The sequence below is a fragment of the Agrilus planipennis genome, unplaced genomic scaffold, assembly GCF_000699045.2.
Source record: "Agrilus planipennis isolate EAB-ADULT unplaced genomic scaffold, Apla_2.0 scaffold160, whole genome shotgun sequence".
NCBI classification, from domain to species: domain Eukaryota; kingdom Metazoa; phylum Arthropoda; class Insecta; order Coleoptera; family Buprestidae; genus Agrilus; species Agrilus planipennis.
In genome coordinates, this window is record NW_020440798.1 from 565,065 (window position 1) to 582,848 (window position 17,784).

General features: G+C 31.3%; 2 protein-coding genes across 2 annotated transcripts in view; both read left to right on the top strand.

Annotated features, from left to right (window-relative positions):
- The window catches only part of LOC108735317 (protein naked cuticle homolog 2), a 55,943-nt gene extending 41,474 nt beyond the window's left edge, over positions 1–14,469 (top strand). The window contains exons 3-5 of the mRNA XM_025979902.1: positions 620–733; positions 11,014–11,618; positions 11,699–14,469. Coding sequence (XP_025835687.1) covers positions 620–733; positions 11,014–11,618; positions 11,699–12,467 — 1,488 coding nt within the window. The 3' untranslated portion in view covers positions 12,468–14,469. The remainder of the gene's footprint in view (positions 1–619; positions 734–11,013; positions 11,619–11,698) is intronic.
- Positions 14,470–16,250: 1,781 nt separating this feature from the next.
- Positions 16,251–17,001, top strand: LOC112906160 (dual specificity phosphatase DUPD1). The gene is made up of 3 exons (XM_025979903.1): positions 16,251–16,443; positions 16,496–16,656; positions 16,770–17,001. The coding sequence occupies exons 1-3, from the start codon at positions 16,420–16,422 to the stop codon at positions 16,999–17,001; spliced, it is 417 nt and encodes a 138-aa protein (XP_025835688.1). The 5' UTR covers positions 16,251–16,419.
- The last annotated feature ends 783 nt before the right edge of the window (positions 17,002–17,784 follow it).

Consider the following 17,784-nt stretch of genomic DNA (forward strand, 5'->3'; position numbering starts at 1 on the left):
GACGTTGGTCGCCTAGATCCAGGCCCGTAATGAAACAAATTGTACGTTCAAATTTACAAAGACGATTTGCGAGCTCAATTGTCACTTAATTGAAAAATTGTATAACACTTTTTTGTTGTATTTTGTGTCAGGAAGCCATGGTTTCTTTTTTAATTATTATAACTGGGACACCCTGTATAGATCGTAATTAATTTTTTTGATATTGAACCCTTGCAAAATTTTTGAAAAGGGGTATATTTATAAACAAAAGTTTGTGATAGTGCCTCTTTAATTTTGAAATCTTTTAATTTCGACTATTTCGATATAATAAACATTAAAAATATTTAATATTACTTGTTAAACAGCTCCTTAGTGTATCTAAGTATACAAAAAAAATATAAAAATTTGTAACGTTATAAACGAAAAAAGTTTCTTTTTCAAAATTAGATTAATTTATTTGAAAAATTAACGCGAGCAAGAGCGTGATTACTTAGGGAATAGTTTCTCTTAGTGATGTAATGTCTAGGTAAAAAAATCGACCTAAGTTTCCCAAAGGGCATCTCACCCATGCTTACCCTGCCATACTCTTTACTTTTTAAAAACGTGTAACGGTTGTAGTAATTAAAAATTATTTTTGCAGGAATTTTCGTGTGATGTTTCCTTGGAGGAGGCTACCGACAATAATAAGCCGGATAGACAAGAATTTTCGTTTACTTTATATGATTTTGACGGGCGAGGGAAAATAACAAAAGACGTAAGTTAAAAAAACATTTTTTTAATTATGATTTTATTTACTTTGTGAAACAGAAATTACGGTGCACGTATATCCGTATAATTGCTGTTTCAATGTTTATACAAAATAATTTACAATTCCGTTTGCATAAAACAACGCTTTATGTGTACGATTTTACGATAGAAAAAAGCGAAGAAAGAAAGATTCCATATTTTTCCATGTTTTTTATTTGAATAAATTTCTTGTTGGTTATTGGTGACTTTGAATTTAAATCGTATTGAAAAATACTTATTTTGTAGTAGACAAGAAAACAAAATTTTGTTTAATAAAATTTCAAACTGGAAAATCGATTTCCTAAATTCGGATGCCACTCTGTCAAACAAAAAACTAAAAAAAACTAGGGTAGAAGAACCGGTGGGTTCCTGAATCCACCTGACCAAAGAGAGTTTGAAGTTCTCCAACAAATGTACATAAAAGAAATTAAGAACAGTATAGTTGTAAACAAGTGCACATGTAAACAACCTAAAACAGCTCCAAAACATAACAGGTCAATTGAAAAGTCACCGTCCTAAAATAGTAAAACACATTTTTTTTGCAAAATTCGTTTTTTTCAACATAATTCCTTTCAAGTGTGATACACTGATTATAGCGATCCTCCAACTTTTCGATACCATTTTTGTAGTACGATTTGTCCTTTGCTTCAAAATAGGCCTCAGTTTCGGCGATCACCTCTTCATTCGACGAAAATTTTTTCCCAACGAGCATTCTTTTGAGATCTGAGAACAGGAAGTAGTCGCTGGGGGCCAGATCTGGAGAATACGGTGGATGCGGAAGCAATTCGAAGCCCAATTCATGAATTTTTGCCATCGTTTTCACTGACTTGTGAGACGGTGCATTGTCTTGGTGAAGCAGGACTTTCTTTTTCTGCAAATGCGGTCGTTTCTCGGCGATTTCGTCCTTCAAACGGTCCAATAACGCTATGTAATAGTCGCTGTTGATGGTCCTTCCTTTTTCAAGGTAGTCAATGAAAATTATTCCACGCGCATCCCAAAATACAGACGCCATAACCTTGCCAGCCGACTGTTGCGTTTTTGCACGCTTTGGAGCGGGTTCATCGTGTGCAGTCCACTCCGATGACTGTCGATTGGACTTCGGAGTGAAATGATGGAGCCATGTTTCATCCATTGTCACATATCGACGCAAAAACTCGGGTTTATTACGCGTGATCATCTTCAAACACTGCTCTGAATCATCAACTCGTCGTTGTTTTTGGTCAAAAGTGAGCTCGCGCGGCACCCACTTTGCACAGAGCTTTCTCATACCCAAATATTCGTGAATGATGTGATGTATACGTTCCGTTGATATCTGTAGAGTGTCTGCTATTTCATTCAATTTCAATTTACGGTCATTCAAAATCATTTTGTGGATTTTTTTAATGTTTTCGTCCGTAACAGCCTCTTTTGGGCGTCCACTGCGTTCACCGTCTTCGGTGCTCATTTCACCACGTCTAAACTTAGCATACCAATCCTTGATGGTTGATTTTCCTGGGGCAGTGTCCGGAAATTCGTTATCAAGCCAAGTTTTTGCTTCAACTGTATTTTTTCCCTTCAAAAAGCAATATTTTATCAACACGCGAAATTCCTTTTTATCCATTTTTTTCACAATAACAAAAGTTGCTTCACTAAAAATGCTATAATTCACAAACTAATGATCCGACAGCCGTCAAATTTATAGACGCGTCTTTTGAAGGTTAGGACTAACTGAAAATCATATGAATTTAGTTCTGGTGCCGCCATCTATGTGTCAGGCCGGGGACTTTTCAATTGACCCTAGTATATGGAAATCAGTCACAAATAAATAAAATCCTGCAGAGTTTTAATTACCTGGGTCTTTAACACAGGCTCAAACAGAAATAATAAGGGTCCTCAAACCAAATCAGACCAAATAAAAACAATTCACTCAGGGCAATTAAATCAACCAAAAAAAATCTTCACAGCATATATGTTACTCATTCAAGAAAAAAATTTTTTTTTAATTACAATATGGAAACTGTATCTACGTGAGTGTGAGTCTATACAAACTAAAATCTGCACGGTGAACATCTCAAAAAAAGTTTTTTTTAACATATCGTTCTATCTATAGAGAATCAGATTACATAGTATTGAGTCAAAGAATGAACCTATGTTTATGAGTTCGGAATCTTTAGATATGACACATATCTTGCTATACAGAAAAGTTATACTTAAAGTCGAAGCTTCTTTTGTTGTGAGCTTGTTTGGTAGTTTTGTAATGATAATCGATGTTCCTTTTGAAGAGTTAGTTGATTTCGATTTGTTTTTATGCAAATTAGCACACTTTACTAATTGCACACTTGATTTAAAGCAATTCGGATAGCACCAGTTAAGCACGCATAATATCTCTAAAATTATTTATATTACTCTGGGTACACTGTATAACATATTTTTTCTCACGGATGTTAAATTTCTGTTTTTCGCTTAGTTAATTGTAGTGTCCGACCGAAACTGGTTTTTACAACCGAAACCGAATTTCGGCAACGGTCTCAGTTTCGTCCGAAACCGAAACCGAAACTTCCTTATAAGGATCATATTTTGAGAGAAAAATAAAGAAAACGTTATTATAATCAGTCAGTTTTAAATCAACATAACAACCCCTTATTTAAGGAAATACTTTAAATTGCGCCTTAAAAATACTTAAAATAGGTGAGATGTTTATTTGAGTAAGTATAGTGTACTTCGCTTGGAGTTAACTAGTTAATTTCTCGAAGATGGTTTCTAGTTTTATTTTGGCAGTTTTTAAGTTTTCTTGTTTAAAGATGTTAAGGTTGGTTAATCTTTAGTCTTTCAATCTTTTCATTTTCTTTTTGACTGTAGTAGAAGAGAATCTTTAGTAGGTCCAGTGAGGTACAGATTTACCAAATTGCTTTTGAAATGTTCCGTTGAAATTTGGAGTCAATTATTAAAATAAAAGGTAAGTCTGTAGTAATCTCGAAGTAATTATGAATTTTGAGTGGTCATTCTTTTAATAATTTGCTCTTCACATTTGTATGTAACTGCTTTGGGCTTTGACGTAAATAATAACTAGATTAATTTGTTGAATAATTTCATCAATTGTTTTAAACATGAATTTTTACATTCTGGTGGGACCTGTTTTTCAAAAATTAATATTGACTCGCATCGTTTTGAATTAAAAATGTCCAGTGGGGTAATTTTTTTGCAGAATGAATGTATCGTCGATCTTGATCGCTTCATTTAATGATGATAATTCTAGGTAATATCAACTTGCCTAATTGAATCGATGATGCAGGTTACATACGTGTTAAACAAGTAAAATACCATATTAATAATATAGTATAATAATGTTTATTTGTGTCAGTAATTTATCAAGAATGCCTTTGGCGTTTTGATGAGATCTAATAATATCATTAATTTCTGACCAAGAACAAGTAAATGTATGAGTTAAAGTTTGGATGTAGAAGAAAATCTCCCATACTAATCATCCGATTTCAAAAATTCTTTCACCAATATTTAGAATGGACATATTGCATATTATATTGGCATCATTGGTACGAAAAGATAGTTTATTTCTCACAGCATGAATATTTTCAAGTTGACTTCTTAACACAAATGAGTGTAAAATACCAGTTTGCGAAAGTTAATGACGCAATAACAATAGCGACTTCCAAAAAACTTACAGCAAGTGGTTTTATCAAAAATCGGTTTAGTGTTTTCTGGATTCTGCGGGCTCTAATGTAATATCACAATTTTCACATACAACACGATGAAAAAGTACTTCACATGCGCGTGCAAAATGTCTTAGTTATATTCAACACCTAACAAGTAACAAAGAATTATAATGCACTACAAAGTGCACCGCAAAGGTTAAAACGTTTTGTCGTAATCTATAATTACGTTTTTGTTGCGAAAAACCTCTTACAACAAGTTGGATTTTGTAGTGCGTCAGCTTACGGTAAAAGTTCGTTTTGATAAAAAAAAAAGAACACTTACTGTCCACAAGGTTTATTTCTTCTTTTATGGCTGTTTCCATTCATCTGAGTTTTTGGCATAAATACTGGCTTTTGTCATAGCAGTAGTAATTAATTTAGTTATTTAAAATTTAAAATTTCGTCTCTCATGAAGCAATATTCGTTCGGAAGTGTCACCCTGTGAAAAAATATTACACCTTGTTGCCGAAACCACTGACACAAATGCACTCGCAATTGAAAATCATTTTGATGCAAGGCTTGTACTCACTGTAAATGATTACTATTACTGTTTTTTTTTAATTCACCAGAATGTCATATGAGAGTTAACGCTATTTCACGTGTACAAAGTAGATACTTTTGGGGTATCTTCTATGAAATCAAGAATTTCGTCTATTACAGCTTACTCTCAGAAGCCTTACTACAATAAACTGTGGCATTTAAATCGAACCGTAAATAAAAACAATAAAACTTCTGTGCGATTCGGTAGCTCCAGCAGTAAGTCTGTTTCCTAACAACCATCCTCCACGTACATAAACTAGACCGCGCCTATGCGTAACTGTTTGAAGCCGATACAAGGCAGCACATTATACCGTACGGGACAAAAAGAACATTACAGTGATGCGAGAAACCCAAGTTTATGTGGAATACTCACATTTGGGAGTCATAATTGAAGTGTGGTAGTTTATGTTTGGGGTTCCAAGTGATTTATCCATGTCAATAAAGTTAATAGTGGGTACGGATACTATTTTTTTTTATAATATACAATAAGAAGTGGTTAAATCTTTTTGCGCATAAGTTTGTACAAAATTATATACAGTATAAACTCTATATAGGGATACTTAAGGGACAGTGCATTTTATGGCGTTATTAAGAGTTGTTAAATGGAGAGAAGAAAAATCAATATTATTTTACTATTATAACACCTACATAATACAGTCAAAATCTATTATAACGACACCGAAGGGACTACTCATATTTGGTCGTAAAAACCGATAGTCGTAATAGCCGGTGACGTTGCTATTAAGTATTTAATTTAATTAATATATCATCATAATTTCTCTGCATATGAAATTGTTCATTAGAATAAAAAACAATTTTTCGTAATACACTGACAGGATTGAGACCATCATTCAAAGTTGGTACTGTAAATTATTCTTCAGTCTCTTCCTGTTCGTCATTTTCCTCTTGAACTTCCGTAGCTGGTGCACAAATTGCAATAGAGTTATCTGCATCAATAAATTCCTTAGCTTCAGTAGCAGATATTCTGAGAATTACAATAGACCCTAAACTCAACACGTTTTTGTTTACTTTTGCGATCTTAATGGTCATTTACTGTACCAGATGTGGATACTGTTACCTATTCAAATGTTTACAATACAGTTGGTCGTTCTAACAGATATAATTCTCCGAAAATATCAGTTAAATGTAGTCGCTTAAAGAGATATGTCGTAATAAGCAATGTCGTAAAAACCAGTGTTTTTTATAAGGCGGTCTAACAGAATTAAGCCGGGACCTATGATTTTGGTCAATATAACCGGTATGTTGTTCTAAACGATGTCGTAGTAAACGGTTTTGACTGTATATGTATTTACTAATGAAGTATTTTGTCTTACTCGCCATATCCGCAGTTTAAAAGTTTCTAAATAACTAAAAATAACGATCTAATGACAGTCTAGCCACAGTATAAAGATCCTATATAGCAGAGCCGGATAAACTCGGCTCTTTTGACTCCCGAGTGCTCCTCAAGGTTAACCAAGTAGCTCCTCATTGATCCTGCGAGGGCAAACTCGGCTCTTTTGACTCCCGAGTGCTCCTCAAGGTTAACCAAGTAGCTCCTTATTGATCCTGCGAGTGCTAGTGAGATGATTCTTTCCTTTTCTTATCCCTTCCATTTCGTAGGTGAGTCCATAGTCAAACCCAATAGGTTTGCGAACGTAGTAACGAAAATTTTCGTAGGTATTATTTAAGTTGCGAGAGTGGCTTCGCTCTTCTACGGGATGAAGGGGCTTGATATGGGAGTGGAAGGGAAAAGAAAAAGGCAAAACAAAATTATTCATTACTGCTTACTCTCTCATACTCATTGAAGGGTATGGAGTGACTCAAACTAACCTCATGTAGCGGCTCCTGCGAAGTTAAAGTTTGCCCGGTTCTGAATTATCTAGTCATAAAATAGTAAGTCATAAGTAATAAGTAATAAGCAAGTCAACAGTAATCAATCTAAAATCGTCAGTTCTAATCCTAAATATATCTTCAATTAATCTAAGTACAACAATTAGTGATTAAGTTAGTTGTAAGTGTAAAGTGTAAATAATAATGCTTGAAGAGAGGGTCTCGTTGGTTTGTTTCTCCAAGAATCCCGTTACATATGTATTACCAACTATCGGGCGTCCAAGATTTCCAATTTAGTACTACGCATATAATGTTGAGACTAATAAATTAAATAAATGCATTACAGGCAGCACTATGCAAATGTAAGAACACAAAAGAAAAAATAAAACAAATTTCCACTATTAACGTATTGCCAAGGTGCGTTGCCGTTTTGCAGGTAATTATAAGAAAACTTATCAAAAAAGTCTTTAAAAAATTTCGCACCACACATTTACCGAAAACCCGAAAACAATTTTTGAAATCGCGGAGGATATACGACATACGAATTTGTGTTGCACAAATAGTGATTATTCTGAAAATTAAAAATTCCGTCCCGCCCTGAATCTATTTTAACAAATAAACAATACATTAGCAAAAAATACATACAATACTAGTAACCACTAGGTCACTGAGTGAAGCGTTGCGGGCCGTATTTATGAACCAGGGCCGCAATTGAATTTACGTGTACTTTCAATTACGTCTTTCTCGAAAATAATGAACATTCGGACATACAAACATTTACTTAATTTTTATAGTGCTCTATCACCTGAAAGCTGCTACTTATTTGAGAAACACCGTTTATAATAGTAAGGTTGCAACGACATTACATTCTTGACAATGGGAATCCATAATCACATGTAAGAAATAAATATATTTACCGACCTTTTGATAAGATCATGATGTAATTAACTACTCACCGGGGTTCTTAGGAACCCCTGCCATTCTAGAACACTTACGAAGTGTCTCTCCAGTCAAATGGTCGGCATATAGCATTTATCCATCAATTGGTGGATAGGACCTGTATTCATGAGTTTGCGCTCCCGCGCCTTCAAACTGGATACAAACATTCTAGAGACCAATAGGTAGTAGGTGAAGTCTAATCCCGTGCCGCTATAGCACCATGCCCAACCCATCCAAGGCAAGTACGTACTACAAGTATCGCAGGAGATATCTACGTCTCTCCTGTACAATACTGGGGTTATAATCCAGTAAAATCTGTCATTTCGAGGACAAGTCTCCGAAAGTTGTGCATTATTGATATAATATGCATATTTAGTCTACGAATAAAATGATATAAAAATTAGCCCCCAATTGTAAAGGAGTGGTGAAAAAAACACAGCCCCAAAATAGTTTTTGTCGTTTTTCTTAAAAATCAAAAAAGATACAAAAAAAGGTTTCAGATATACTTCTCATTACTGCAGTTATCCTGTGGTGATATTAACAAATCTAAGGACAAATGTTGCAAATATCTTTTATTTGTTAAAATAAAAAAAAAATTTGTAATATACATAGATGAGGACTGAAAACAAATTGCAAATGGCATGATAATAGTGGCTGATGAATATCTCTTTTTTTATTTCGAATTTGTTTCATTTGATCAAGTAATATCTCAAGATTTTTAGCAAAAGTAAAATACTTCGACTGTTCATTATTTGCAATAATAAATGCCTGATTCAATTGTTCCAAACATACATCCAAATGTTTATGAAAATGATTTTCTGAATTTTCACCTTCGTTTCTATAGAAATCATATCTAGCCAGCAAATTTTCTAACTGAGACCGTCTCGATAATTTAATCGAGTAGCAACCACTTTAAGTCATTAGAATCTAATTATAGCATCTACTTTCATATTTTCGTCAATAATTATTGGAGAATTAAGTACCAAAATTTTATTTTCAAAGTTTATATTATAAAAGTACATTTTAGATTTTGAAAATTTAATATTCCAACGTTCAAGCATTTGACTATTTTTGAAATAATGATTAATTAATTCTGAATAATCTTTTATAATATTTTAAAATTTTGTATTTTAACAGCTTGATTTTCTATCTGCGTTCTTCAAGATTTCTACGAGTTTTTATTTCTGGTGTCGAAAGATATTTTGGTTAATTTGAAAAAACGACAAGGAACTGTATTCTCTTTTAATTTTGAATATCTCAAAGGCACATTCAAAACACCGGCAGTGGATACATTTTTTCCTGTTTTTATAGTCATTTTCGTTAAAGTGATGTATGCAAACTGCAGAATATTTTGATGGAGTCCAATCTTTGCGAGGTATTGCACTTATCTATTTTTTTTGCATTTCATCATTTTTTGGGAATAAAAATAAATAAATAAGAACTGGGAACACAACAACGACGAGGCATTTTGTTAGAATAAACAAGAAAAATACACAATCTGACCTAAAACACTTCCACTTCTTTCACTTCATAGTTAATATTGCTTTCTACAATTAAAAACTGTATCCAAAGGTATTAATCACTAAAACACACTATAAGCATCCTTATTGCACATTTATTGCACGATATTTCCGCTAAAATTAAAATATTGTAGAACAATGAAAGAAACACTACAACCAATGTATTAACTGTAACTCTCATTAACTATATATATAAATATAATTCCTTTACTTTTGGTTGTATGCAACCAAATTGTTAATGTCTCTTTTCGAATGTGATTCGGACATTGAAAACAGTATTCTTCATCAAATTTCATTCTTCACCCAAAAATTACGTCAGACCCCCAGCTTTAAATTTTTAGGCGAAACGACCCAGTCACATCCTCAATCTTTCGCTTTCACGTTTTCTGAAGTGAAATAACGCAGTCATACGTAAATGTTTGTTCTGTATTAACTTACCTTTAACGTCTTGATAGAAATTATACTATTAACAGGAAGGTCAGTCGCTTTTAGTAACGAAAGTCTAGAAATCGAATTAATTTCTCTTGATAGGTACCTTTTATGAAATTAAAAAGCGTCTTTTTAACCCATTTTCGATGCAGAGAATACTTTCTGCATACTTCTCATTTACCTATATGAGGTTTTTCCTTTATTTTTATTACAGACATCTCTGACTTCTCAATTGGTTGTATAAATTGTCAAAACACCTATATTGCATCCAAAAGTCTACAATATTTCCCAAATTAATCCATTGCCTACAAACATTAGTATAGTTCCTCCTGCACGGTTCCTGAACATCATGACGAATTTCTATAGACAGACGGTGAGGGACAACGGGAAAACGGTATACTAATTTTCAGGAATGCCAAAAGTGAAGTGTATTTAAGAAACAACGATCAAGGACAAAAATTCTTATCAACATTTATCCAACTTTACCTGAGACATCTTCAATTTAACTAAGGAGGAGTTACATATTTCGTCTTATTATTAATAAAATGAAACTATTGTGCAAACAAGTTGTCTATTATTTTAATATAGTTATTTTAATTATAGATATAGTTTTCTATTTTTTTTACGGACTTTAAACAAAAATAATTCACGTTCATCAAAATAATTATCAAAAAGACGTACATTTAGATATATAAATTTTTAATACATATGTACAGTATCAACCATTTATTTATCGTGCGACATGATTTTATAGCAGTTGAAATGATTAAAAAAAACAGTATTTTGTAATAAGACCAGAAACTTCGCTGTTAATGAGCAAAAAATCATATTTAGATGCTCGCAATTTTAACCTTGACTAAGCTTTCAAATAATTAAGTTATCAAAAAGTTATGAGATCATATTTATAGAAAATTAAATCTCATAAAAATATGTACGATACTTTTATGTGCAGTGTCCCATTATTGAATTACAACATTCAGAGGCAACTAGTCGTAAAAATATGGAAAATAAAAAAATTGCCTTCAGAAACCACTAAATAAATAATAATAATAATAACAACTAATAGGTATTGTTAATATTTCGGCTTTAAAATGTAATAGGCGTTTTCCTCTTCCTACAACTATTGAACATGCTAAATTGAAAATACGTTTATTTGGTGAACCAGTGTAGTATCCCCAACTGTTCAATAGCACATTAATTATTTATATTACAAAATTTTACGAGACAAAAGTTTAGATTAAAAATAGGACAGAATTTATATTGATGCTTTGTTGACATAAGTTTTTATTTCTTCATTTCAGGACATAGCTGGCCTTGTTACCACGATTTATGAAGCCTTGGGTTCTTCGATCGAAATGCCTCATTTTGGAAGTAAAACTATCAAAGTAAAATTAACTGTTTCTCCAAACATAAAACGTGAAGAAACTGAAACCAGACTGAATGAAAATTTAGAAGATATTTTAACGAAAAAGGATTTCAACGTAACAATAAGACATGTTGCTCAGGACAGGAAAAAACAATGTCGATATCACCAAAAACAAAAAGAACTAAAGACTCACTACTGTTGTCGGAAACTTCAAGAAACCAATGACTTTGTTGATAGTTCAGACGACTATTCCGATGTTTGCAGTAATATTTCCAGTGACGATGAAGAAACCGAAATATACTCTAACATTAGAACTTGTAAAACGAATGTAACTCAAAAACAGTGTAACAAGCATTCCACTTCTGACATTAAGAATAGTATTAATGTTACAACAAAAGACTGTGTTGATAACAGCCATTCGAATATATGCTCAAAGACTAAAAAGTTAAATAAAAGGTCTATGTCTCTTCAACGTCAAGAACTTTTGGAGATCCTTCAAGCCAACATGGATAAAAATAATCTAAGTTTTCATACAAAACGGTAAGAATTCATAATTAAGTAGTGTCAGTTTATAGGCATTTTTTTTAAGAATTTTATATGTGAATTAATATTACTTTTAGAAAACCATGTGTGGATCATGTTGTGTTGGATTCTCAAAAACCTCAAAATCAGAATTACATTAAACAACATAAACATAGGCACAAAACTGTTCGATTTCCAAGTGTACCTTTCCAATGTCTCGCTAATGTGATAAATCCTACCCATTTATATGTAGATTTAGCATCTCTACAAAATACAACTCAATTGCCCAACACTACTTGTCAGTATGGTCAGCTAATAGACGCGGTTATGTGCGTTTCTAACAAGCAGATAACTACAAAAAGGTCACAGGGCTGTCATAGACACGTGCGGCTTAAATATCCAGAATCAACGAATAATAATGTTAATCCATTCCAATATCATTTAGTAGATTCATCTTTTATGATCCCCGATGGTATCCCAAAAATAACGAAAAAAACTAAAACAAAATGTGAATCAGAAGCAACACCAGCAGTTAAAAAGAATATTAGAAAGTTTCCTCAAGTTGTTTTGGGTCATACGTCGTCCCCACATCATCTTCGCCATAGAAATCGGCAGGAAGACAAAGCCCGAGCAATGGCTCAAGTAGTTAGGTGGCTTGAACAAGAATTCTCATCGAATTTACATGCTACTAGCGATAACGAGGATAAAACAAAATCTACTGAATCTCGTAAAAGTCCTCAAGATGATAAAGGTGAAAATTCGCCTACTGATACTAAGCCAAACGTTGAAAGGCATGAGCATCATCACGTGCATGAACACATTCATCATCATTATCATCACTATCAAGAAACACCAGTGGTTGTTTGAATTCCCAAGCGTTTTATTTATAGAATAAATAGGTAATTCGTGTATACATTTTCTTTTGTTTTTTCAAAATTTTGTTGAAGAAATGAACATCTAGCCATTTAAAAATTTTAAAATAAAGTTTCTCTATCTAATATGTATAGTAATTACAAAAAAAATATTGCAAAATAATGGGCAGCAGCAGTTCGCATCTTCTTTTTGTTTCAATTGTAGATTATCTTAATGTATCTTGTTCGAATTAAAAGTTCCTAATAACTGTAATATGATTATAAATTTTCTTAGTACAAATATCTCTCAATTAAATTTGATACTACATCATGTAAACTATGTCAAGTGATGTATTTAAATTTTAAACAAATGGAAAAATGAAAATAAGTAAAAGTAATTCTCTGTAATAATAACATCACTCCTTTATTAGATATCATTAATGGTTCCTAATAATATTAGCTCTTTTTTCTGTGATACTAAATAAAACGTGCATTAATGTCTTCATAATTATAGACTAACAATTCCTACTCAAATATTTGCACCATATTCGAATCATAATCTGTTGTAAATAGTGCTTTGAAAATAAATTCAAACATTTCTAATTTCAATTATTTCAAATTTAAATTGTTTGTATTAAAATAAAAATTTTATAGGATCTGTTGAAAGATATGAAATGTTAATAAAAGGTTTTATATAACAATAACAAGACTGACTAATTATAAATACATTACAATCTTTTCTTCACAAAAACGTAAATGCCGTATTGTGTATTATTTGGCTAAATGTTTAATTTCTTTAAATGTGACAGTACTAGAAAGTTCTTCTGGTTGTATTTGATTTTAAAATTCACTTGAAATGTACAATTAATTAATTTAACTTATGTAATTTTACAAAAACTAAAATATCTACAAAAGCGTGCTACAACAGCGTCGAATGTTTTCTATAATCAATTGACAAATATTAATTTTTAAAATCACGAAATGTTTTAAATCGATACAAGATTATATTATAAGTCATCATCCCCAAATCTACCTTTTTGTTTTCTAGTTTTAAGTAAGAACTTCTACAGAAATTTATAAGGAAGAGTATATTATATTTAAAAAAAAAAAGTTAACACCACCGTAAAAATTTGTTCCTCTAAATTTTTATTGTCATAACATTAAGTACAAGTGATAAAAAATGGGCAAAATTACATAAATGGTCTTTTTATTAAAAATGAGAGAAACAGACTGCAAATAATTGTAGAAATAATATTGTCGACATTCATTCTGTGTAATTTATGATTAATTAAAAAAGCCCATATTTTTAACTTTCTGAGGCAAAAATGTCGTTTATAAAGTATAAAATACTTTTATATTAGATAATACCTAATATATTTATGTGTACACATATTTTACGATATAGGTACCTTTGTAGTAAGTTAATAATATAATTATTTAAAACTGTAAACTTAGATGGGACCATGCTGTTGCCTTTCAGCATTTTATTTATTATGTATTTCGTGATTTGTGTTTGTTTTATTTAAAACAAATATAATTAATTTCTCAATATTGTATAACAAAAACTGATGATATATAGAATTAATATCTGCCTTATTTATTTTTGTCACTTTGTAAATATAATTAAAACTAGTCTTTTAATTAATAATATAGTTTACAAAATTAATTAAGTATTTATTTAATGTTTTGTTAACCTAAGCATCACTTAGGTATAGTAATTTATATTATAAAATGTAATGTATGGAAACTGACGTAACTTTCGCGACAGCTAAAAGAAGTTTTAAATTGTAATAAGAATTGTGAGAGAAATAATTGAATAACTTGCTACCTCTTAATTAAAAAAAAACTTTTGTATATAAATAAGTCTTAAGTTTTGTTTCGCAGTATTTAACCTGCACGTAACAAAAAAAGTTATATTAATATGATCGATGATGTGTATGGTACAAGAAAAATATAGAATTGTAAGATTTTACCCCTCTTTTTTTACACAAGCAGTAACTTTTATCGTCATACTTTGTGCCTATAATATATTTATTAATAAATACTTTAATGTTATCTGTATTATTTTTTATTCTGCGTATATTTCCTTTGGCGCTAATCATAAGACACCAAAAATCTATCACAGAATCTCTTCTGTAATGCTACAATACTTGTAAAAGTGATATTTTAAAACAAAAAAAAACAGGCTAGTTAAAACGAATATGGAATGTAATTTTATTATTGTTAACTTCACTCTTACCTGAACATTGCCAAAATAGTATTCAGATAAAATATTACTAAAATTCTAGAACAGCTCAGGCAACAACGAATAGCGAAAATATTTATATTTGAAAAAAAGCAAAATAGTGTTACCAATTGTTGTCGGAAACTTNAGATGGGCGAAGCCGTACCTGGATACTGAACTTAAAAAGGGTACCATAAAGCAATACAAACTGCAAACCGGTACTACCGAGCTTAAAAAATTAGCTGCAGGTGGGTTTATCAATTAAACATTTTAGTAAATTACAACAAAAATAAATAATAAATAACAACAACAAATAGTGAATATATGAGACTTCGCTTATCATCATCATCATAAGGACGTCAGTCCTGAGACTGGTTGGACACGTACCTCTATTCTTTCCTATCCTGAGCTAATCTTGGCATTTCCCAAAAACTAGAACAATCCACATCCTTAACTATTTGCAAACAGTAATCTAATCTAGGTCTACCTCTACTCTACTTAATTCCTGTTTCTGCCTCTGATATATCTCTGACTTCCATAGAGTCTTCTCCTATTCTTTCTAATATCTCTTCATTTCTAACCTTCTTTATCCACGGTATCTTCATCATTCACCGATAACATGTCGAACGCTCCTAACATTTTCTTTTCCATCTTTAACAATCTTTTTCGAATTTATAAATTACTTTGCTTTATATTCCTACTACTCCTTCCGTCCTGACTTATTTGACTTCCTAGATTCTTTTTTTTTCATGCAGTACTGTTTTGTCAATACTGCTTCATTTTATTTCTCCTTGCTAGATGCTAATACTACTATATCATCTGGAAATCTAATCATACTAATCTTTTGCCCCTCTAAATCTATCCCTGTAGTTGTACTGTCTTTAATGATGTTGATCGCGTCTTCGATGTATAGATTAAAAAGTATCGGTGACAAGGTGCATCCCTGTTTGACTCCCTTCCTAATATTTACTTCTCTACGTTGCATCCCTAGTTCTATAACTGCCTGTTGTTCTTTAGACAAACTAAGTACCACTCTTCTATCTCTGTAACTCATCCCTACATTTTTATGTATATTTTTCTTATCTATACATTTTCTAGTCTTGATCTATCTATTTCTTACTTTCTGCGCATCTCAATAATATAATCAGAGGCTAATACGCTCGAGATTTCCCAATTACCGCCTTAAAATAAGAGAAGATATACACACGGTGTTGTACGGTGCGAACCACAATCAGTGGGACCCTGAAGCCCAGACGAAATGATATTTCATCTCCTTCAGCGGTATTATTAGTTTGAAATATCTTCGCATTTGTTTTTGATTTTCTTATAATAACCATTCAATATTAGATCTGAAGTAATAAAAAAACTGATGTAACTTATTTTGTACTCCAGAAATTTAGTTCGTTGTTCGTACTTTATATTTTTGTATATTTGTATTGATTATTGTGTTTTTGTTAAATACAATTATATACATTAAATTAATTATAAATAGAAAAAAAGGATACGATTCGCATCTGTTCATGTTTATTTTAAGAAGTATCAAAAATTTGGCCTTAAACCAAAGACCTATTTTTAGATTATTTATTACAGCGGTTTGTTTGAACTGTTCCAAATTTAATGACTCCTATCCATTGGTACATGAATAAGAAAATGATACAATCAAATTTCAGTATTAATCAGTCAAGTGAAAATAATTTAATCAATAGTATTTCAAATTCTGATACCTAGTGTGTTCTGTTAAAAAATGTGGCGTGATAAAGTTTACAGTGTAAGTTTATTATAGACTACTGATTATAACAAATTGTCAACTGCTTTTGCAGGGCACATTGCGTCCTCAAATTTGTATGAAAAATGTGTCTGGAATAGAACTGGACGTTTTATTAAACGAATTCACAAGAACAATAAGATCGAATCCTAGTACGAGAATTTCTCATGTTCATTCTGTTGATAAAATCGACTACGGTTTATATTTAGGAGATAAGTGTGTGTTATTTTAATATACATCATACATTATTTTATATCAGCTTTCCTAGACTACTTAAGTATTTTTGTGTAATTTGCAGACTAATTAAGTATATATATTTTTTGTTTTAGATATGCTGCCAAAGATAAGAGATTTTTAATGAAGAATGGATTTACACACGTTCTAAATGCTGCACAAGGAATAGATGAATGCCAGGTTAATACAGACAATAATTATTACGCAGGAACAAACATAAAATATTTGGGAATTCCAGGGCATGATAGACCTTCCTGGAATATTTCAGTTTACTTTGAACAAGCTTCTAAATTCATTCATAATGCTGTTATAAATGGGGGTATGTAAATAAAACTATCGAATTATAAAAGCTTATTTATTAAAACCTTTTTTAATTTTGTAGGAAAAATACTAGTACATTGTGTAGTAGGTATATCTCGATCTGCTACTTTAGTTATTGCATATTTGATGATAATGAAAAATAAATCTGCAACAGAAGCGTTAGAATATGTTTTTAGAAGAAGGCGTGTTTTTCCCAACATAGGATTTCTTCACCATTTAGCTCATTTAGATATGATATTAAGAAAGAGAAGAATTCAACCTAATAGCATTAGTTACTATTATTAATTTGCAACTTATAAAAATTATTATTTTTGTAAAATAAACAGTATATTTTATTAAAATCATCTCTGAATCAGCTTTCCTAGACTACNGAATCATACTATGGCTGTGTCTTCCCTTTTAAAAAATATATTTAATGAAAAATAATTATGAACGAAATGAATAAAATCAGGATTCTAAAAAAAGTATATTTTTGCAAATTACTTATATTTTACAATTGAGTAATATAAAAACAATAATCTAAATTAATAATAAAAATATAAGTACCCACAATATTAATATAAAATACCTTTTAAAAAAGTAATCATATGGCCGCCTGGTATCACAAAATTTGAATTGCATCGCTTATAATTGGGCCTACAGAATGTTATATACATGCACAACAGAGGTAAAACTAGATAAACAACAAACTGCACCTTATTTTAACTTTTGAAGAGAGACTTCAAGAACTTAAACAATTCACTACTGCGTAAGTAATTTAAGTACTTAGTTATTCAACAGAAACAATGA